The sequence below is a fragment of the Seriola aureovittata genome, chromosome 17 (assembly GCF_021018895.1).
Source record: "Seriola aureovittata isolate HTS-2021-v1 ecotype China chromosome 17, ASM2101889v1, whole genome shotgun sequence".
Classification (NCBI taxonomy): domain Eukaryota; kingdom Metazoa; phylum Chordata; class Actinopteri; order Carangiformes; family Carangidae; genus Seriola; species Seriola aureovittata.
In genome coordinates this window covers 8,037,519-8,061,806 of record NC_079380.1, presented here as the reverse complement: position 1 = coordinate 8,061,806, position 24,288 = coordinate 8,037,519, and the positions used below count along the sequence as shown (strand labels likewise).

The 24,288-nt window shown below is 41.6% G+C and overlaps 1 protein-coding gene across 3 annotated transcripts in view; it reads right to left on the bottom strand.

Moving 5' to 3' along the window:
• Window positions 1–23,685, bottom strand: part of slc1a9 (solute carrier family 1 member 9) — a 32,259-nt gene extending 8,574 nt beyond the window's left edge. Inside the window, exons 1-11 of one of the 3 annotated variants that reach the window (XM_056401919.1) lie at window positions 23,553–23,685; window positions 14,421–14,579; window positions 13,300–13,452; window positions 12,267–12,520; window positions 10,351–10,456; window positions 10,080–10,206; window positions 7,934–8,167; window positions 6,903–7,097; window positions 4,079–4,213; window positions 3,486–3,924; window positions 320–2,845 (exon numbers count right to left, since the gene is read on the bottom strand). In XM_056401919.1, the coding sequence (XP_056257894.1) occupies window positions 2,663–2,845; window positions 3,486–3,924; window positions 4,079–4,213; window positions 6,903–7,097; window positions 7,934–8,167; window positions 10,080–10,206; window positions 10,351–10,456; window positions 12,267–12,520; window positions 13,300–13,452; window positions 14,421–14,574 (1,980 nt within the window). In that variant the 5' untranslated portion in view covers window positions 14,575–14,579; window positions 23,553–23,685 and the 3' untranslated portion in view covers window positions 320–2,662. Of the gene's footprint in view, window positions 1–319; window positions 2,846–3,485; window positions 3,925–4,078; window positions 4,214–6,902; window positions 7,098–7,933; window positions 8,168–10,079; window positions 10,207–10,350; window positions 10,457–12,266; window positions 12,521–13,299; window positions 13,453–14,420; window positions 14,776–23,552 lie in introns of those variants that run through there. The other 2 variants (XM_056401918.1, XM_056401920.1) reach the window with 2 other exon arrangements.
• Between the last annotated feature and the right edge of the window lie 603 nt (window positions 23,686–24,288).

Here is a 24,288-nt window from a genome sequence, read left to right as displayed (position 1 = left end):
TCACTCTCTCCTGCCTCTCCCATCTCTAACTATTCTTTGAGAGGATTAAGTGTGTTTGTATCTCTGTGTGTCTTTGTTTCATCAATGTGTAAGCGCAGCCTCTTTTTTTCTCTCTTTTTTTTGTTTGTGTGTCTGTTGCAACTTTTCCACCCAGTAATATCTCGGTCTGCCAGATTTTTCCTTTGTCTTTAGACACCAAACACTGACGCACGTCCCGTTTAGAGTGCAAATCCCCCCACAGATTGTACAAGTTACTTAGACAGCAGAGAAAACACAGAGGAATCATTAGAAGTTATTTCAAATAATTCTCTAAGATTTTATTACATACAATTTACACACAATCTGGACCTGTGAATCTGAGTTAAGACCTAAGGATGTAGGGAGGCATTTTTAATTTAATATGAAAGGCAATTCAGTGGGACAGAGGAGACTGATGAAGTTAATTTACAGCAATTAAGAACTCAAAATGATAAACGCAAGTAATAGTAAAATAACTAGTAAATTTAAACATACAACAAAATTAAAACAGCATGCCTGTTACTCATCATTTCAGACACCAGACCACAACAAGAAAATACAAACCATAGATAATATAGACAATATTAACATCAATAGTGACTGCTGTCAAGGAAAATGAGGTGACGTGCAAGAAGAGCACTGAGGATGAAAATGTAGAGATGCAAGAAGGTAGAGAATTATAAAAATAATGTCTTCTTGTATTCTTGAGGGCATTTAAAGGAATAGTTTGATATATATTGGGAAATATGCTTGTTGGCTTTATAGCCTAGCGTTAGATTGATACCACTGATACCACTCTGGTGTCTGCACATTAACATATATATATATCCAACCAACAGCTGCTTACCTTAGCTTAGTGTAAAGAAACAAAAATGAGAATAAAACTAAATAAAAAGTTACCATTAAAAAACGAGAACTATGACGAGATGTATTACATTTTTCGTCAAAGAAAATACTAAAGCATAAGATGGACACATTTTTTTTTGTTGTTATTTTTTGGGGCATTTTTTCTTTATTCTGATAGCTCATTGAACGAGAGAGAGACAGGAAAGGCAGGGAGAGAGAGAGGGGCTGAAATGCAGCAACGGGCTACGGGTCAGACTCGAACCCGGACTGCTGCTGTCAGGACAAAGCATGTAGTTCGCGCTCTACCAAGTGATCCACCGAGGTGCCCCCAGATGGACACATTAACTTATTACTGCTTTAATGCAAATACTTATTCAACGACCTGCATGCACCTGCAGAGTCACACACTGTAGCTCCTGATTACGACAGCAATTTCCTCTGCCGCCAAAAATAAATCTGTTGTTCAGAAGTTGGTTTAGCTACTTGACCTGTAGCACTACAATTAAAGGAGCTATATGTAAGTTTTCTCTGCCACCAAAAATGGTTTCTTGCCGGGAGTGGGTGGTGGTAATCGTTCAGCCGCCATTGTCTTCACAAGACAAGAGGGTTTAAAATGCCCTCTGAGCAGCACTAAGACATCAGGGCAGTGGAGGCTACAGTGAGTCGCTATGGGGAAGTGACGAGACGGAACGGGGCTAGCTGGTTAGCATGCAAACTTCAGTAGAAGAAAAAAAATGATAGAAACAAGAGCTAACATTAGCATTCCTTTTCCACTCACTCTTGGTGAGTAAAGAAATGAAGTTTGATTCTGAACTCAAATTTCTTTTGGACTGGTAAGTAAACAGCTGCTAATGCTAATGTAGGCTATGAAGCCACAGCAAAAAAATAGGTCCTTTAATATGACGCATCTTGTACCTATTAACAATATATCTCTGTCAGTAATGTTTTCTGATCTTACTGGCTCATGAAAGAAACAGATGTATAAAATAAATTTGACACGAAGCAGCAGCAACAAAACAGGTGGGACAAACATGCAGGCAGCACATTGACATAGAGTGCTGCAGGAATGAGTCCTAGAACCCGGAAAACAAGTTAGTATTTTAAGAGATATAAGGTGCTATTTAGTGAAGTTCAGAGGTGTTGATAGATGGATTTTGACTCTCTGCAACCAAGCAAGAAAGCATATTTCCCAAAATGTCAAACGATTCCTTCAAGTTTAATAATTTTCACTTCCTGCCAAGAAATTAAAAGTAGAAGAGAAGGAGTTGACCAAAGGAGCAACTTATAACCCGTGGTTGTGCATTAAAAGGCTGGTAACAACAGCAACATACTTTTCTCATCAAGAGCAGAATCACAATTCTGTGGTATCAGGCATATTTAAAGAATTTCAGGCATACGGGATCATTTTAAGTTTGGTTATAAAATGACAAATCAACACAGTAACAGAGTTATAAAAAGGAAATCAGATGATTAAACAAGGGAAACAACGCTCCATTTAAGCTCTGTTGCAGAAAACCAAATGTCAGGGCTGGTTTTCAGGAATGTTACAGCATGTTGTCATTACAACATTTTAATATCTATGAATATTACGCTCAAAGTGAGCTTATCGATCAGTCCTGTCGACCAGGTTCACTGAACTCATAACAGATATAAGAAGTAGCAACGTAACCAGCTGGAAATCCACTGTGGACCTCTGCTGGACCGTTGCTAAAAAGCAGAGTGGTGCACTAAAGTGGGGAAAGCTGTCATAAAACGGAAACAAATTGATGGGGAAGCTTTGTGGTAGTAAAAATCCAAATCATGGTAGGTCGCCTGGTGGGATGGCGTGCCTCCGATCATAAGCAGTGTCATCACTCTCCTCGCCGTCGCTTACTTCACCCAAAACCCTCTCCCTCTCCTCCTCCTCCTCAGTTTCACTCTCTCGCCTCAGTCGCTCCCGTTCCCGGTCTCTTTCTCTGTAGCAGCGAGGCAGTGTGGGAATCTGAGAAAGCAAAGTGACACACAGATGAGATCAGGCAGACCACGTGGCCGGTACTAACTCACTGACAAACTGAACACAAGCTAAACGTTCAAGGAATCCACCAGGGTTTGGAGAGATAGTCATTTTACCTGAAAACATATAAGAACAGATCCCTGGTAGATCTTGGACTCTGGTGCCCAATGCTAATCGTACCATGCTAAGGCAAAAAAAAGCTATAAGATCTAAGCCTCCAAATACAAAGCTGAGTTAATATATTTATGTTTCATCTGTTGTCAATTCTAAGAGTCATGTCTGGACAAAACCCCTCACCACCTGCCCAATACTATCTCAATGGTGAAGCATGGTGGTGGCAGGTATCTATCTATCTATCTATCTATCTATCTATCTATCTATCTATCTATCTATCTATCTATCTATCTATCTATCTATCTGTCCGTCCATCCATCCATCCATCCATCCATCCATCCACCCATCTTTGACCAACTTGCACTGCAAAACACAAACTTCCTCAAGGAGCAAGAAGGTACAAAATATTAGTCGCCACACATCAACATGAAATCAAATAGCGTGTCAGCATTGTGTTACACATGTAATCTGAGACATTACACTACAAACTGAAGAAGCAGTGGCAGGTAGATACCTGGTTATCATGGCTGGGCAGAGCGCAGTAGCCCGGTTCCGTCCTGCGGAGGAGGCGTGGTGAATGAGTACGGAAAGGCCGGGGAGAATGGGAGCAGACAGAGCGCGGAGAGGGAGAACGGATGGAGCGAGGTGATGGAGATCGGACAGAACGGGATGGGGAGTAAGTGATGGAGTGGGACTGGGAGAAGCCGTGGCTGTGGTGGTTTTGTTTGGGTGGGCGAGGGGAGCGAGGTGGCAGCTCGGGCGGTTTGAGAGGGTCGATCAGGTCCATCTCTGTGAGGATCGGCGGCGGAGGGATGAAATCGAGCTCCTCCTCTGGCGGGAGTATTTGCATTTCCGCCGCGTCGAGTTCTGTGAGCTCTGCCTTGGACAAGTGGTCCACGATCCCGGCACCGAACGAGTCGCCCACCACATTGATGGAGGTACGCATTCTGTCACTGAGTGGACAAACAGTATCAGTGTCAGCGAGTGAAATGAGGAGACCCAACAACAGCTGAATAACACCAATATTTTTTACAATCCCCCTCAATAAATGTTTGAGACTGTCATTCTCTACTCATATGCCCTCCACCTATCGGACATCTGACTCACAGCAGCCAGTCGACAGCGATGAGCAGACTGATGTCCTGGGTGGGCAAGCCAACAGCCGTCAGGATCAGCAGCATAGTCACCAGTCCAGCACTGGGAATACTGGCAGCTCCAACACTGGCCAGGGTAGCGGTCATACTGCGGAGGAGAGACAAGGAAGCATAACCATCTTCATGCTGAGGCAAGGACCTGGAAAAAGGTTTTTTTCCATCAATGCGATGGTCAAAGGTTGGTTAAAACTTTTTCTCTCTGGCAAGTGTTTTAAGGTCTTTATGCAACCTCCAAGACGTGAGGCCAACAAAGTACTTGTAGTGTTTTGTGTAACTCACCCACACCGTACCTCGTGTACTTGGACAAAGACTACAGTTAATGGGCGACGTGCAAGTTCTGTGTCTGAGAAACAGTTTAATGTACTTGTTATATGAATTGAGAACATGCCTGATAAAAAAAAGTTGCTATAAAGTTGAACATTTCATTGCGTCACTCTTGAACAACTGTAAAAGGGTTTGCCATCTCGACAGATGCAAGAAGAGTTCATTTATTCCATGGGCAAAAGGCGATTAAATGCGAAGAGAGAGCGAAACGTTTCAGTCAAAGGATCATTGTCAGTAACTTACAGACCACGGTGATGTCAGACTGTGACGACAACAGAAAAGGCAGAGGTGAAACCACATTTAATAGTGGGAATTGCTGATTCACGTGGTTGAAGAGGCATTCAGAGAGCTCACCCAGTGCCTTCGCTGCTGATTCAGCACGCTTACTCGGCTGAATGGCCGCCAATAAAGCCAATAAACTTGGTGTGGAAGAGCCCTAAAAGGTACTGGATACCACTTGGATTTAGACTGAAAGACTGTGAATGAGTTGGCATGATAATTGTAGGATTATCACAGTTACAATTACCATACATTTAGTATGGAGTTATTTTAATGTCACAGTAGATATTTCACCGTTCTCCTTCACAGAGATACATTCAGATAATTGCAGAAGGTGAGTTGTGGGATTAAAAAACAAGACCCTCTGCTGGACAACAGATTTATATGAGGTGTGGTATGTGTTAAATTTACCACATCATATAAACGCCATATATATGCGCAAAGTTTAGTTACTGTTGGTGCCCACTGTGACTGCAGGCCAGTTTGGACAGTTTATTTACTACACGATGCCGTTCTGTCTGATCTCAGAGCTCTGTATTACATCTCAATTGTTTTTGAGAAACCACAGCACCAAATATGACCCCACAGCAGCTGGGACATTCAGTAGGGCGTTCAAGACATTTAAACAGCACATGTGGATTTGATTTTAGAACAATTCTTATTGAACTTTTGGAAAATTAGATTTAGGAATTTGGTGGTAAACAGTGATTGATAAAAGACCTACAATAAACAACCCTCAAAGTGCTGAACATCATTTGTAACTCCACAACAATCACCGTCTGGTTCAACTAGACTGGTTCCAATCAGAATTAAATGTTTTGGTGAAACCTCAGAAACGATTTCGCATTCACACAGAGACTGCCATTGATCTCTAGATAATACAGTACAATACCTAAAATTGATGTAAGTCACGTAACATTGTCTCCTGGATTTTGTTTACATTAGTCACTTTGACTGCATGCTTACAATAGTATATTTACAATGAGAAATGTTTTAATGACAAGTTGGAGTTACGCAGCGTGTGGCCCGTTGCAAACATTTTTAACTTGAATATCTCAACAATTAAAACAGACACTTAGAACTACTTTTAACTATTCACAGCTAGAGCCATGCAAAATCCAATAAAAATGTTGACATGGTGTCATGTGACTTTCAGGCTGGTACTTCTGCAACTTCCTGTTACCTGCTATATTCAGAAGATGGTGTAAACAACAATAATGGACAACAAACACCTTGTCACATACACTCAAGTACATAAAGTATTATCAAGCTTTTATTATGTGAATTATGTGAATTTTAATGTATTTTATCTGGTAATTTGCATAAGATCAAAAAAAAGAATCGTTCACAGCAAAGTTTAACCAAGCTGTGAAGACTGTTACTGACACAAGTTGAAGCAAATTAGATGTTGTTGTGCTAAAATAATAAATAATAATAGAAATTTTAATAAAATAAATCATTTCATTTGGGGTTCCCAAACTTTTATGCACTGCAAGACTTTATATGTTGTGAAATTACCAAAAAAGGGGGGGAGCTTTGGTGCATATCACATCTGAAGTAAAGTTCAGATTATTGGACAATGTAACACACGTTAGGCCTTTTATCTCTTTTACCTCCTCTGTAAAAACTTTCAAACTCTCACTGTCACATTGACTGCGTAGTTGCAACCGCAAGACGAACACATACGTAGATACAGGACAAAAAAAGAAGATCAGTGTAATTGTTGCACAAATAGCCTATAATAGGCTTTTAAGTCAAATCGTTATTATTCAGTTAAATTATGATAAGAATTTCTTTGTTTTCTCGCAGCCTGGTAGCAAATGTTACATGGACCGACACTGGATCCACTGATTTAAGGCGTAAACTGTCGGCTTTATTTAAACAAGCAGTACAGAATGTTGTTATGTGCACTTTTGATTATTTCTGGAGCAGTAAAGTTCATCTTAATTCTCACTGAATTCACTAGTTTCACTTTCTTTCTTACATCTGTACCTGGCCAATCCCTGCATGAAGTGGTTTTGAATGTCAGATTTTCAGGTGTCCAAAAGATGTTTGGGGGGGGGGGCCACTCAACCATCTGATGGAGTATACTGACACCTTAATATCACTGTGCTCAAGACTATAAAAACTGGAAACTAATCCACCAAGAGAGGCCGTTCCCCCATGTGCCTTACCTGACAGTAATAATCTGTCCACCATCCAGGCTGATGTCATTCATCTGGGCAATAAAGATGGCTGCCACGGCCTCATACAGCGCTGTGCCGTCCATGTTGATGGTGGCACCTATGGGCAGCACGAAGCGAGTCACGCGTTTATCAATCTTTAGATTTTCCTCCAGACAGCGGAAGGTGACGGGTAACGTCCCTGCACTGAGAACAGAAGGCGCCACGAGATGATGAGTCAGAAAAAAAAAAGGTGCAGATGTACAAAGAACAGGAGCAAAGTGTCTGTTGAAGGACATAAAATAGGCGGACAGGTGGTGAAAGACAGAAGTGTAGAGGTGAGGAGGGATGTGTAGGGGTAATGTTTGGGGTAGAGACAAAAAAAAAAAAAAAGCAGTAGAAATTTGAGTCGGCTGACAGCCTCCTCCTAACAGCTGGTGTAGGCCACTGTTGCAATCCTCCAACATGTGAATTAAAGGAATTTGATTCTGGCCCTGCTTAGCTCGGGTCATAATATAATTAGAGAAAACGTTGATAGGATTACCCATATTCACCAAAGCCTCAGTAATGTGCCAATATGACAGTTGGTTTCAGCAGAAATGCAGAATCCCAGACTGGCCGAGCTGAGCCAAGCCGAGCCGAGCCGAGCCGACCCAGGCAGGATACAGCAGTGGACAGTTTGGCTGGTGACGGCTAATCCAAGGGCTCAGACATCCACAACACAGGATCTATCAGACACGGACTTGTCTGTGATAGCCTGCGCTTACACACATTTGGCTCTGCTGTCCTGATTTGTCAGTTCAGTTGTGTAAATACAGAATTTGCCTCTTTGCCCTTTCAGATTTTACCAAAATAGCTGAAAACAAGTGGCAGGCTACGCCGATCAATCACAGTAAATACAGCAGCTGCAAGAGGAATAGATGTTGTAAAAGAAACATGTGACACATGTGTTAACACATGCCCAAACAGAACACACACACACACACACACACACACACACACACACACACACACACACACATACTTCCTGCAGGCTGTCATACCTGCTAGCAGTGCCCAAAGCGGTGATCCAAGCCTGGAAGATTCCAGAGTAGAAAGCAAAGGGGCTTTTTCTGGTGATGCCGAAGAATATAGCAGGTAGGATCAAGCCGCCGTGGATCACCAGGCCCACAATGACGGTCACCATGTACATGCCGAGCTGCCTGGCCACCATCTCCAGGTCTCCGATGGCCGCAATCTTCCCCGCAATCAGAGAGGCGATGCCAACAGGAGAGTACCTGAGCACAGAGATGGGGAGAAAATGACTGGATATGGTTGCGATAAAACAGTGGTTTTATTTTCTATTAGTCACATCATCTTTCTGCATATTCTTTCACATATTCCCTATACTTTATTAATAACTGTAGGAGGGTGGAGTATAAATAATTTTCAATAATTAATGTAATAATGTAAAGCACTTTGAATATCTGGGATGATTCTTCGGGCAAATCAAACAACAAAAACAACATCATGCATTTAAGGTCTGCAATGATTATGAGTTAATTATTATTTACATTATCAATTAATCTGCGGTTTATTTAATTGATTGATGATCGTTTGGTCTATAAAACATTAGAAATGGTGAAAAACCACCAGGTTTGAAAACAATGCTTTTCTTCTTTCTTTCTTTCTTTCTTTCTTTCTTTCTTTCTTTCTTTCTTTTTTTCATTCTTTCTTTCTTTCTTTCTTTCTTTCTTTCTTTCTTTCTTTTTTTCATTCTTTCTTTCTTTCTTTCTTTCTTTCTCTGAAGTTTATTTGTGCTTGAAACTTGAAAATGAAAACTGAAGATCTACTGCTGCTGACTTTCTTCTTCTTATCTTACGTCACACACAACATGTTTTTACTCCTTGATTCTTCATTACTGCAGAACTCTCATAGTTTTCATTTTAGTTATTAAAAAGTAAACCATCCTCTTTTTGGAGCTGCTGCACAAGTGTGTTTATCAGCTAAAGTCTTTCAGCTAAAAATTAAGACCAATTTCTCTGACAAAGAAGAAAAAATATTTTTTTCCCCCTCGTGTTAGTGTGAAATGTCAGCCCAACACCTAATCAATCTTAATTCAATGTCAAAGGAGGCCTTTTCTCCATTTGAAGACATGACACATTCTTGGATCTCTAGTTTCCAGCTTTGGAGTGCAGTTGTTCATGAGCACAGACCGCTGTGGGACATGTGAATTAAAGCGGTGTTCCCCTTTAAGCTCTTCCTGGTCCGAGTCAAAGCAGGTCTCATCATGACAGCGGCCTGCTCCCTCAGGTCAGCTGCAAGCTCAACCCTGACGCTGGCATTCGCTGACAGTTGTTTGGTGGAGTATGCCGCGTATATGATCTGATGGATGTGTTCCTCGTATGATACGTGTTTTTGTATACACTGGACTCGGTGTTTGGCTGGCTCCATAGGCGCATGAGTAATCTGTTTATACTGAGAGAGTGATACGAACAAGGACGCAATTCCTTTGGTGTCCAGCTGCACATGTAGATGGCCTAGGAGAGCTGCAAGACAAGAATCCTGCTGTTTTTCTTCCAAACACCCCACCCACCCCTTCCCCTCCCTTCCCGTCCCCGCTCTGAGTGCCACTACACTCTGGCTCTCTGTGCGACTAGCCGGGGTCCTGCGAAGCCTCAAGGCGCGCACCGCTCTCTGAAGGCATGCTCTCACACGCATCTTTCCACGTCCCGCTGTCCCTCCTGCCCGCATCTGCTTTCTGCTCTGCTGCCAAGTGGCTCCTCTGCCGTTGGTGGATCCATTACATTTTGGAGATCTTCCACCACGCCTCCCCTGGGAACCCACAACATTGTTCCGGGCCCTGGCTCCTGCTACTCCCCAGCATACCACAGACTCCAGCATGACCCAGGGAAACCCTCTCTCTCTTTCCATCTGTCCGTGTCCTTCACTAACACACTTTCTCCCTCTTCCTCTCTCTCCTTTTCAGTCTTCCCTGTCCAACCTTGTTGCTTGTTCCCACAATTTGTCTCATGCACAGTGTTCACCCTATCCATCACTGTCACCGACCTCCTTGTGTGGTATCTCCAGAATGTCAAAGCAATGCAGCCGTTGGCCGACATGAGCAAAAACAGAGACACGTGTTGTGCATGCTTGCAAACGCGCAGATAGACAAACACAAACACGCACAGGGGAAAACAAAACACTGACCACATTATCAGAGACACCATCGTCATGATAATTTCATTGAGGATGTTGAAGAAGTCGCACATGATCTTCCCCCGCTCGCCCATCCTGCCCATGCAGATACCAAAGGTGATGAAGAAGCCAATCAAGCCTTGAGGAAGACACAAAGCGGCACGTCAGCGGAAACTCCAACATGCAGCGGAGTAAAATCGATGCAATGCAAATGCAAAAGAAAAGAAAAAAAAGTAAATTGAGCATGAAGGACAGCACGAAGCGTACGCTGTCATCAACTCACCAAGGACGTTCATGCCCCATTTGTATTCCAGTTTCTTTCTGTTCACTAAAATGGGCTCAGTCTGGTTTGGTGCTACGACCGGCACCTTCTTCAGCACCGTCTGAACCTGGAGGGAGGAGAGAACCACGTTCAGATGAAACAGGGGGTTCAGACTAAAACTGAACTGACATGATTCCAATTCACATAGCAAAACCCTGATTGTGTAACTCGTTTGGTGTGAGAGCAAACAAAAGCTTGGCAGCAGCACAATGAACTATAAACTGTGTTTAAAGAAAAAAGCCAAAGGGGGAACATGAGATTCTCACATAAAGACAACAAAGAGAAAGAAAAGGAAGACAGGATGGCTGAAAGGTTGAAAAGTGAAGGACGAATCCTTCCTGCAAAAGCGATTATGCCCTTTATGACTTCAAAGAATCCCCGATGAGTACAAACAAAAGAAGCAGTAAAACAGAGATGTAGACAGAACAGAGAGAGCAGTGAAGAAAGGCACAAAGACAAAGAGAGAAAACAGAGGATACCGCAGGGAGGAGAGAAGAGAGAGAGGAGTCTATAAACTCGTTCTCCGCAGTGCTCCCTGTTCACCAGCAGATGCATAACAGTGGTAAATAAGGATGTGGCGTTACAGATGTAAAGAGATTAGCAGTAGCAGAAGGGCTGATCCTCAGCCAGTCAAACACAGACAACTGCTTCTAATCATTCAGACACACGCATGACAGAGAGACGATATGGACGTTCAATTTGAACATTTAAACTAGGGTTGCAATTACTGGTCTGAATTATTTTTAAGAATCAGCCGCTTATGTATTAACTTCATTAACTGTTTGGCGTTTAAAAGGCTCAATAATAATGGCAAATTAAAATATCAGCTTATCTGAGCCTGAAGTGATTCCTTCAAGTCGCTTGTTTTCTCAGTCAAAAAGTAAAACAAGTATTTAATTTACAATGGTATGAAACAAACAAACAATTGATAAAGAGATGACACCAAATGTTTGATAAATTTACTTTAATTTTGTATCAACTAATCATTGTTTCAGCAGTACAATAAATGTGTGAAACATGACTTCAGTTGTCTTAAATTCTAGTTTAAGTTTAATGTATTTGAATTAAAAACTAAATCTTTAGAGGAATAGTTTTAAATTTTGTTAAATGCTGAGAGTTGATACTACTCTCACATCTATATGGTAAACACACAGCTACACAGCCACTAATTAATATGTCTGGTTTGTGTAAACACAGGCAAGAAATAGTCCTGTACACACTCACAGATCCAGCATGTTAATTTGTGAGCTTTACAGATGCTAGACCTGTTTCCCAGTCTTTCTGTCAAGCTAAGCTAACTAGCTGCTGGTGGTAGAACACATGTAGAAAACATTGTGTATGAAGTCTGGAGGACAACTGGGCTCTCCAGAGAATCCCCACTCGTTAACATCTCCCTGCAGTTCCTTCATCCTGTCAAACTTCTCACTGATCCCTTGTACAGACATGATGATGACTTAAGGCTTTCTCAGAGGAACTCAGAGGGGACTTTCTAATATTTAACCGTCAGTTCAGTCAGTTGTTATGGAATTGCAGAAGGTTGTTTGACATGACCGAAAGCTCCAGAACAGATACTAAATGTACCTTCTTGTGAGATGCTTTGCCAACTTTGAACACAAACTGGATGACATAACTTCTCAAACAGCATTTAGCTTTACTGGACACTAAATCTCACTGTTGAAAATCACTCTACTGAATCTGTTTTTCAGCGTAGCTTGTTGAATAATGCATGTTTCATTATAAGACAAACTAAGAACTACACAAAAATTATGGACTGAAAAATAACACATTTTTATTAATTATTAATTTCTGACATTTATTCCATATTTGTTATGTTTGTTGATGCTTGCAACAGGACAGAGTAATGAAACCAGACGTACCTGTTGGAAACAGGCCTGCACCAGGTTCTCAGGGAAGAGGTTTCGGATCAGGTCGAGGAAGGCGTCTAGACTGCTGACCTCCTGGCTCTTTGGGACTGTGCCCGATGCGCCCGCTCTCAGTTTGGGGTTCCCCGGGTGGATCCCCAAAACCAGGATGACCCCGAGGATGGCAGCGATTATCGTGGTGGACATGTAGTACACCATGGCTCTACTACCCATCCTGCCACTGGAACGGGCGTCTAAACCAGCCAGCCCTGAAAGAGACAGATGGCCATTAGTGTCCACATTCACTGATGATCAAAAGGATCCCTGTAAATGTCCACAGAGACAATGAGAGTGTTTTTTCCTGGAAGTTTGACACTTGCAGTATTCTGGTCCCACATGTTCCCACCCTGTTATCTGTCTTTGTTGGATGCATTAACTAGTTAGCTACAGTCAACACTATGTGAATTGTCTTGGTTTCAAAACTGCTCTTGACATGCTAACGTAAGAGTGCTACGTACAGTTAACATACTGATATTTAGTGTAAACTTTAGCATTTCCATATTATGCAATGTATAGTTTATTAAGCAACGTCTGATTCCAGCAGTAAAAAAAAATCTTAAAGACTAACATAAGAATGTTAACTTACCTAACATGTCCACATTTAATTGGGGTGTAACATTTAGCATTTTATATTTGTTAGTATGCATGCTATGCTGTTTAGCAGCACTCTCCTAGTATAGCTTGATCTGTTAGTGGTGCTAAATGAAAAGTCTGGGGATCACAACAGTTATTAAAGATTCATCTTCTGGGGATAAATATCTGTTCCACGTTACAACCCAATCCATCCAATATTTGTATAGGTATTTGACTGTGAATACAAATGTTGATCTGAGAGACTGATTTACCAATATTTCTTGTGGTGTAGACAAACAAATCAGTCATTCTTCGGCTTCACTCCAAAGAATGCTCTACTTATACCACATGTACCTTACTGTATATCGGATGTGTGTGTGTGTGTGTATGCTTGCACATGTGTGTAGTGCCACACCCGTGATAAGACTGGAGATGATTAGAGGCAGGATGAGCATTTTCAGCATCCTCATGAGGATTTCTCCAGGGAAGGAAATCATAGTGAGGACAGAGCTGTCCGTCACCTTCATGTAGCGCAGCACCATCCCAAACACCGCCCCCATAACAACACCTGAGGAGAGGAGAGAGTTCATTGTTCAGAGTAATTTTTTGGAAAAGTTTTTCTCTTCAAGTAGGGATAAAACTATGTATTTCGACTAAAATAACTATCATTATCAATGTTATTACATTATTAAATTATTAAGTTTTGTTTTTGTTCTGCAATCATTTTGCAAATTAGGTCCACATTAGTTTCTCAAACCATTTAAAAAGTCTGTTCAGTCCCATTGCCTCAAAGAGCTGCTCATTAGTCTGGGTTCAGCAGAGTTTCACAGTCCCATGATTCTTGAGAAGTAGAAAATCATAGATAAATGCTACTCTGTGTACTTAGTTAGATTGGTGCAATATATCAGCCCCAAATATCAGAAATACCTCAAATAGTTTTCAGAAACCTTGAGATGACAGACCCTCGGTTTATAATGTACTGGTGGACACACTGACCTACTCCTCTGGCCCCCAAAACTGTGTTGTTTCATATCTGACATGTAAGAGACCTCTGACTGATGAGAAGCGTCTACTGTAATGTAAACGGGTTTAAATCTGGGTTTGAATCTGTGTGATAAATGACCGACAAAAATAACACACTTCTTGACTTCGCAGGGCTTTTTTTTTTTGACAACGAACGCAGCTATGCAGAAACATACCAAAGTGTTTACAGAGGAAGACTAATGACAACAACAAGCCTCAGATGTCTCGTGGGAAAATGATCATGGAGTCTGTACATTTAGGATCGTGCGTGTTAATATTTGCTGCAGCACAAATGTCTATAATACTGACCACAAATTCAATTCTATTCGAACAGTAAAGAATGCAGGAATTTTGGGATCTGGCATGTTTAATTATGTTAACCAAAAGCTGGAATTATGGGTTTTTTTGTCAAATGTTTCTGAAGTCATAAGATGCCTTAACGTTTTTTCCGACTACAATCCATTTTGCGGTACACAAGCTGATAGAAGTTGCAGTTTCCCAGTCCATGCATACCCATAACAGTGAGTCCCAGCAGCAGGTTGTGAGTGTTGCGGCTGCAGTGGCCAGCATCTTTATACGCAACCTCTGTGTTGTCATCTCGCTGGTTTTCTTCTTTCTCCTTCTCCTTGTTTGTGTTGGACTGGTTGGCTGTCGGCTGGTTTGTCATCCTGCCTGTGGAGACAGTGGGAGGAATGGGTTTATTGCTGGGAGGACACATGCTTCGACATCCTTTAGCATGCACTGGCGTGCACAGTATTAAGTGTTGGTTAATGATGCACCCATGGATCTTTTAACTGATTTGTCAAATATGAAGACTCTGGATTGTTTATAGACCATCTTAACAAAACATTCCTCTCCTGTAGCTAGTGAGGATTCACATTGTTACGATTCTGGGTGGCTGACTGCTCTTAAATGGGGATTAGAGACACCTACCACTCACTCACACAACAAGAATGCCTTTTGAGTATTTGGCTGTGGTTCCTAAGGCAAGTAAAGAAGCATAACTGCAGGCAACCCAAACACAGCAGGCGATGGCTAAACAGGACATGAAGAAACAATTCAAGAGATGTAATCTGTGCATCATCCTCTAAACGGAAAAGGCAGAAACTGCCAGAATCTAAATACTATACAAAATATGGAGCTGCTGATTAAGGAAAGGATATAGTTGATGAATGCAGTAAAGAATGAGTCAGCAAGGAGCCATGAGATGTGGCCCCTGGCTGTTGGACCACCTGTGACTGACAGGTCTGACAGGACTTGACACAGGCTTAAGTGGAAGTTACTTAATGGCTAAATTCATGTTGGAAAAGTACAGGAAAGAACAAGACTGAAGCTGTAGTCAGACCAAAATTCACTTCCCATTAATTTCGATGCAGAACAGGGAGAGACATTTTCTTGTGGTCGCAAATTGGGCTTCTGCTTCGCACAAAATTCCATCTGACATTCGAAACACAACATTGGGAAGCTCGCAAATGTCCAGCGAGTTTGAGAGAGAAGGTGGGACTGACTGATTCAGGAAACATGATATATATATATATATATATATATATATATATATATATATATTTGTTGCAGGTGAAAGAATAAGTAAGGACAATGACAGACGTTAATGACAGTAAAGCATTTGCTAAAATTCTTTATAATTTCCAAATTTGTGGACAGCTGTGGTTAGCACACTAGCCATGCTAGCCCCTGCAGTTTATGTTTACAACCCTACCCACCATATTTCCATTTTTTCTTCCTTCCAGTAGTTATCGAGAGATTTCACTCAAAACCACAAATGTCAGCCACATGCTGGTGCTGTCAGGGGAATTGCTAAATGTATTAGGATACATGGTCTGGGAACCATAAATGTCTAAATGTGGTACTACAGAAAAAAATCAAGGAATCACCAAAGTCATTAGGGTTCATCCCCTGGGGATCATGAATGGCTGTACAAAACATTACGGCAATCCATCCAATAATTGTTGAGATATGTCAGTCTGGATGAAAGTGGTGGACCAACAGACTGACATTGCCATCCCTGAAGGATAATTTAGTTTTGATGAAATTCAAGTATGATGTGTCTTACTACTGTCTCCTCAGTAGTGTGAATAATAAGAGAGGATGCAAATAGTGAAAAACTGATGAAAACCCGTCATTAGCCAGTCAATTTAACTCTGCTTGATCATTTTGAACTCTCACCCTAGAGCCATAAACACCTGTCAACTGTTAATAATTATCACTTCAAGTCTATTTTGGCTCCTGTGTGTCAACACAGGATTGTTACTAAAGCAATCTAATTTCCCTCCGAGGCAAAGTCATCACCATCAACATGAAGAGTCAACAAGTAAGAATGTGTCCACTGTCCAATAACACTACACATTTCTGCTCGACAGAGACCCCACTGACTACATCTCTAAACATTAATCGTATATAAACACATCTGGAGAGCAGCATGGCCATGCCAAACCCTTGTCAGAAGTATGAATGTCACATTTACAAACAAGCCGACTCAGTGAGACAATTGCAATCAGATATGATTATAATCCATCAGCTGTGCCGATGGCATTTTCTGCAGCGCTAGGGATACAGTCGCACACATTCACCAAAAGTAGAGTAGACAAGGAGGGGGCATGAAAATTGTTACCTACTAGTTTGTCTGGTGCCACGCTTTCACCTCCACTCTCTCATCTCTCGCTCCCTTTGGCTATATCTCTACCCCTTGCTATAGTCTCTGCAACAGTCGCCAGTCCAGGCACAAAGGCAGATTGCCTGTGTGATCTAAAACGTTGTATTTTGGGGCGGAGAATGCCCTGCCAAGTTTCAATTGCAGAGGTATAATCCTCGGTGAACGGAGCACTGAAGAGAGGAGGGGGAGGGGGTTCCACTGTTATAGTCTTCACAAATCCTCTTTTCAATCCTTATGTCATTCTTAGCATGAACATTGTTTGGTAACATCAGTTGGTCACATGCACTTCATTTATACGAGTGTTCTGAGGGGAATGGGAGTGAGAAAGACATTCTCACAGTCGTTTTTCTGGAAATTCACTCATGGACAAGGTGGTAAGTTTTGAAAGATTTGACCCTTTCCTCTATGTGTTGATACGGTTCAACGACCACTATGGGCAGATAAAATCCTCTCAAAACCTGGTGGGTACATTCAAAATTGATACATGGTCTAAGCTAGGATCAAGGCTGTTTTTCTTGGTTTGTGACAAACTGACATTTTAGAGATGCAGGTTATTCAGTTCTGATCTAGGAAAGGTCACACATTTCCAAAAACACATAAATCCATTTAAATTCCTGTTACATGTGTACAGAATAATACAGTGAGAATAAGGCTGCCTGTCATCCTCTGTAGGAGTGAGCGCTGGATATTAAACCTTTGTTCACTGAGCAGGTCAGAAATAATGAAGCAACAGCATGTGTTCTGCGAGGAGGGCGGCGCTGACGAATATAAGCTGCAAGGACATACTGAAGGACCTAGAGCTTTCTGCAAATCTGTCTTCTTTCCCCAACACACAGATTATTTTCCTGCTCCAGGAAATGTCAGACCTGGCTCAAGACGAAACCTAGCTGGCCTCTAGGAACCAGCTCTTACTGAACAGTCCCAGTGGCTCTCTTTCAGCTGAGGAAAGCGGAATATATTTACAGCCTTATAGGGTTGAATCTGACTTTCTAATTTTTCTAATGTCTTCCCTGAAAAGTACTCAGCAAAGTACAAGAAACAGATGCTGTTTAGAGTATCAGAGCAACAGCCAGGAGAGGAACGACTGGTCATAGACAGGTCTGTTACATCATATAGCTAAGAGTCCCTAATAAAACACAGCAATTCAAGACAGCGGGTTCAGCCTGTTTAGTCAGGAAGCTTACAGTAAATCCTAGATTTCACAGCAACGCGACACAGGTATTACTACTCTGCCAGGTAGGCTGAAGACCAGGAGGCATTCCCCTTTGAAGGGAAGCCTAGTCTTTGTGAGAGTTTTGGAAACACATGTTAGTGATGGAAGCAAAAGAAAAAAAGCACAAGAATGAAGGTGGACTGACTTCAAAGTGAGCCAAGTTTGGAGCAAAGAAACAAGGAACTAACCCCAGCTGGACGGTAGTGACATGCTCTTATGGGCCGAATGAAGCCGCAAGACAGAAAGTCTACCACAGCGACTTTCAAAATAATGGCAACTGGATAAACATGGGGGTCGTCAATGTAAATACTCTGCTAGTCCATCAGATGTGTGATGATGACCTATGCAGTGCGTGATAACCATCACAATCAATCTCCACATGCAGTCATGTACTTACGACACATCTTCTTAATCGTCATGGTTTCCAGGAGGATGGGCCGCGATGACAGAATGCGTTAATCTCCCAGAAGAGCAGGCTTTGATTACTGTAAATGTGCAGGAGCTGCTGTAGATAAAGGTGCACATACCACCAGAGCGGGACACGACAAAACTGCCTCAGAACTGATTTCAGCCTGGCTGTCACAGGATTGTCAATCCCTCTTCTTGTATCCACTTATGGTCGTCCACATTAATGATCCAACCAGGTCTCTAACCAATCGCGGATGTTAATTCAAGAGATCAGACAGATGCCTGTTGGCTATACAGCTATAAGTCCTCCCTCCCAATCTGCCTGCCTCTGATCTTAACTGACCTCACAGTAAGTTTATTATCTGTGATAAAACATGAGAATCTGGATGTGGTTTCCCCGACTCTATCTGTTCTGTATGTATCTACTTAGCCTTTATAGCCAATAGAAATAGAGACTACATGCTATTAATGTAGGATCATTTTAGTTTTACTCTATTTACATGTATATACTACACTATAACACTTTAAATATATATTTATAGTAAATTTAATGTCTTTAATCTTGGTTCAATGTTGCATTGAGCTCCATGAGGATCATTAGTTTCCTGTATATATGTCAAGCATGTGTGTGGAAATGAGACTCTAGGTGACATTGAACCTTAAAGGAGCTATTTGTTAGTTTTGCTATTGCTACATAGCCAGCATTAGCATTAACAGCTGTTTACTTACCAGTCTTGCCGATAGCTTCAGACATCATTGCATTTACAATACAAAATGTTATAATATGCTCTTTGATAAGTGCTACTTCTTCAGGGCAGACTCTGCGCTGCAGTGACTCAGTATCAGAAAATGACAAGACTAGACAAGACGAAGCTAACCAGTTAGCATTTTAACTTCAGTAGAAGAAATTAAGTGATAGCAATAAATCTAAATCTATCTAAACCTATTAGTCAAGAAATAATTGGTAGTTAATTATCTGTGAAAACAACTTTACTTAGCCCTAATGCAATGATTTTTGTAATTTTAGACATTTTAGCTACTTGAAGAGAATATCCGATCACTGGAACCCAACTCCTACTAAATTCTCTCTTTTACTATATACTGTACATATGCTTTGAGTGGACATCATCGAAACAATAAAAAAAACCTTTACTTTATCAATTTTATCTTGAGGCTAGAGGTTGTTCATATTTATAGATGCTTAACTGCTCACTGAGGAGATGAAACAAATTTCCGCGATGTGTAGATTTTCTTTGAATCTATGTGTGTGGAATTTAGAAATATGTATTGTAATATATTATTAAGCAGACATCCACGTGTGTGTGTGTGTGTGTGTGTGTGTGTGTGTGTGTATATGTGTGTGTGTTCGTAACTGTGTGCTGGTGTCTGTGTTTCAGAGGATTACTTCCAATGGTTGATTGTTTGGTGTGAGCTTTGCAAAGGGCTCGAGATATAATCCTCACCCCTCCCCTCCATCCTCCCCTTGTACAACAGAAGGAGATGAGGATGGTCACTGCAGCAATACAACACTGCACTACAACACACTACATGATGTACTGGTGTCAAACACACATCTGGCTAGAAATGAATAAACATGAAAATTTAATTGTGTGGCTTTCCTGACCACGTCATATCAGCATTTAGTATCATGAAATTCATGCACTTCACTATTTTGCACTAAAAGAAGAGTAAGCAATTCTGGAAAAAAAGACATATTGATATTTGCTCTCTTCAGTGCTTCTTCAGATGCACCGCCCCCCAAATTCATGGACCCGCATTTCTAAGGCAACGACGGAATCCAGATCATCTTATATGGCGTGGAAGTTGATATTCTTTCTCAAAGCTGAAGCAAACCAATCCTTATAATATAAAACGTCATCAAACTAACAACACCCAAAACACACTGGAAGAAAAACTAGTGAGCGTTAGTTGTTCAGATTGTTTTTACAAAACTACAGTGACAGAGGAGAGGACTGTAAGCTTGTTGCTAAACTAACAAGATAGGCAACGTCACTGTTGCTCTGCTGTTTTTCGGTCTTCATGGCTATAAATCCCTTCACATGTTGCACAGACAAATACATGATATAGAAAAAACAACAAGACAGCGAACTGTGGCTACAGTTGCTGCTACTAACACGCAGAGAGGACGAGGCAGTTTCCCATAGCCAGCACAGCAGCTGCAGACAGCAATACTCTCCTGCTAGCACCACACCAACAGCATACCATGGCAAACTACACAGTAGGGCTGCACAATTCATTGAAATGTAATTGAATAGCAATATACTTAAGTGTAATATCCAAATTACAGGAGGTGGAAAAAATTGCAGGAGCTGCAATTTTTTTGATAAGGGTAAAATGTGACACAACATTGAGGTGCATTGTTAGAACCATAAGCGTTGTGGTGCTGCAGAGATTCCTCGGCCTACAAATCATATTCTCTACTTTGTATCGTTTAGCCCTACTAGAAAGTAATCTCCCTGGGGAGATGATTTTACATTACTGGACACACAATGTGATACTGGTACCTGCTTGCTAACTTACAAGTTGTGATTAGCTATCACAAACATCAGCAAACAGGACAAAACAATACTGATCTATTGTGTTTGTGAACAGAGCAAAACTAATGTTACCCACCTGTCAAGCAGAAACAGAGCAATCTCTGCATCTGTTTTCATGCCTTTCAAGTCTCAGAGGTCTCTCCACCATAGTCGGACTGACTATCAAGATCCCGGGACAAAACCTGATGGGCTGGTGGATCGTCTAAACATCCACAAAGTTTTCCCCAGCCCTATCTGGGTGCGGTCCAGTCCCAGCGGCTGAGTCCAGGGCTGGATTTCCTTCCCAGTCTGACAGTGCAGTCTTCACCAATTGAAAGCTTCACTGATGTTAACATGATTCCTCGTCCTTGCCTGATCCCAGTACTTCTTTTCTTCTTCTGATCTTCTCTTGGCTGTTCCTCTCCTCTCTCTTCTTCACAATGCAATTATGCAGTGGAGTATATGCCAACGTAACGCTGCTACTATTAGTACCTGCGTGCACTTGACCTAATGTTGCCGTTGGTGTCTCCACCAGTCTCTCGCCTGCAGTCCCAATCAATCTAATTCAAAACTCCGGGTAGACTTCTCCTTTCCCGGTAATCCTTAAATTGGCACTCTCAATTAGCATGTGCCACATTTACCATCTCTTGCTCCCACTGCCCCCCCCCCTTCCTTCCTTGACCTGTGCATGAGGACAAACGTCCCCTAGTGCTGACTGATGGATAGTGTTGATTTTTTTTTCACCACAGAATCACTCGGACCACCTTCAATAAGAAAAGCATGCACTGACTGCCACCAACTATACTACAAAGTCCAAAACCTGCAGACCCTCAGTTTACTATCACATAAGATTAGGACAAGCAGTTAATTCACCTTTCAGGAGCTGGAAATACAGGATCTTTAGTATTTCTGCTTGAAAAATAATCAATCGATTATCAAAATTGATTATATTTTCTGTCGACTAAGTGATTCAAACAAAGCAAGGTTCAATAAGCCCTGAGTTTAGGGCTGCAACAAACAATTACTCTCAATATTGATTAATTTTTGCATCAGCTCTCTTTTTAATTGAAAAAATATATGATTTCATAATAGACATTTTGGTAATTCAGCTTGTCGGCCCAGCTGGGTGCATCTAAACCTCTGCAGATGCACATAATCTAGATGCATGATTTCACAGAAACACTGCATGTCACTTCAAAGCAGAGTGGTACCTAATTCCCTCAACGTATGCACCATTGCCATCAAACACGTGTCTGCTTCATGGTATTCACAGCGGGGGGTGGGGGGGGTTACACGATGTGTATTAACCCTTTAGGTCAGCGTCAATCTGGACTCTCAGTGGTTCGATGTGACCACATGGGTCCGTACGTCCTCACTTGACATGTTTAGTTGACCTTCAACTAACATCAGGAAAAAAAGATAATCTTACTGACATTTAGCATCAGTGGTTTCCTGCTTGTTTTGCAATTTTAGTGGTTACATTTATGGGACAGTGTGTCCAGATAAAGCTTTGAGTTGTGAATATTTAAAACTTTTGGAATACTACATTGATTAAGATTGATCATTCATTTTATTCTATATTTGAGAAACTGTTAATCTGAGTGGACACAGTGTGAGTGAGATTACTGTATACATACAATCATGTAAATATTGTAAAATGTCAAAAAGCATAAAAAATATCCATCCAGACTTCCCGGAGCTCAATGTGACATGTATTTTGTTTTGCCCGAAAAAAAAAGGTTTCCAAAATTCAAATTTGCAATGACACAAAACAGAAAAGCAGAAAATCTTCACATTTAAAAAGCTGGAACCATGAAATTGGCATTGTGGCATTTTTGCTCGATAAATGACGGAAATCATTAATCAATTATCAGAATATTTATGTCCATTAACTAATCAACGAAATGTTTCAGAGTAAAATGGATGTTTGGAAAGAGAGGAAGATACAGCCAGAAACTTTCACGGAAAGGATTAGTGTGTGTGTGTGTGTGTCTGAGAGTCATTGTCAGTATGTGAAATTGAGTCATAAAGTGTGAGTGAGAGAAAATGCTTGAGCTTGTGTGTGATGAGTATGTTTCGCATGTATCTGTGTGATTTAGTCTGCATCTGTGTGTGTGTGAGTGTGTGTTGTGTGTCCACGTGTCCAGCACCCCCCACCCCCCTCGGACAATAATCTGAGTGTATTAATCTGTTGTTTGAACTCCTTAAGCACAGACTGTCTATCACATCTGCTCTCTTCACCCTTGTAAAGCTCTGCTATTTATAAACTCTCTCTTTCTCCTCTTGCTTCCCTTCTTTTTTCCTCTTTTTCCTTTTTGATCTGTCGTCGCAGCTTCTCTATCGCTCCTCACACCAGCAGGACTGAATTTTGCACAGCTATTTCCCTCTGTACAGTAAATCCATCCTCTCATTTGGCCAACAGACGCCTTGGAAACTCCTTAAATCTCTCTGATTCCTCTTCTCTCTGACAGCAGACAGCGTGCTAAGACAATGCTGATAACTGGTAAGATATTACAGATGCCACATGTTCAAACAGCAGATTTAAAAAGCGGAAATCCCCTCTGCAGCGAACTTTGGAAACCAGGTATCACAAACTTGCTGTTGATTCCAAATTACTGCAAACAAAAATAAAACATGGGCAAAACATCGCACAATAAGCCAATAATCATAAACGACTGAGCCCCAGACAATCAAACTGAGCCATTCTGAGACACCAAACAAATCAAAATCACTCAAAGGTGAGAAATGGTGTCAGCAGTGAATGAATGGGAGGGTAAAAAAAAAAAAAACTGCAACAAGGAGGCGACCAGGCTTACCTGCTGTGTGATGCTATCTCCCATCCGACAAGAGCGAGGCATCGGGGAGAGACACGGAGAGAGGAGGGATGTGGAGATGAAGAGGGGACGGGAGGCAAAGTCACAGTCTTTGCGTCATCTGAGAAAATTTGCAGATTAATACAACAGCTTGGTGCTCTGAGCCCCAGCACCCAACCTCACCCCCCCCCCCCCCCCCCCCCCAGCCCGTCCCGTCCCTCATGAACTTCCATCACAGGTTTTTTTTATATTGCCGGTCATTCAAATAATTAATTAATGAAAACCACTGTGAAAAAGATAAGACAATTCTTATTGAATTATTTCTGATATTAAAGAAACTGAGTTGTACCCTTTCATCAGGGAGGGAGTTCTGGAAATGAAATGAGTAGAGATGGTTGGGGGTGGGGGTGTGGGGGGTATAATGATTACCCTCCCTTCCACCGGAGGGCGCTATGACTCTGCACTGAGTGAATAAATCTGTACAGTAGCTTCCCTGTGAGGGATCCTCTGACACATATCAATGTCAGTCACCGACGCCTCAAAGTGCATGGAGGCCCGTGGGGTGGAGCTGCTACATACTGCGCATACAAGGGTATGGCTTTTTCCATGAACCATGACACTTTATCAATACACAGAATTACTGTGGAAATAAACCAATGAAGAAGCTGAGGAGTTTCAGGTTCGTCATAGCCGAGACACTACTCTGTATCATGAAGGATGACCTGTGGGCCTGTGACGG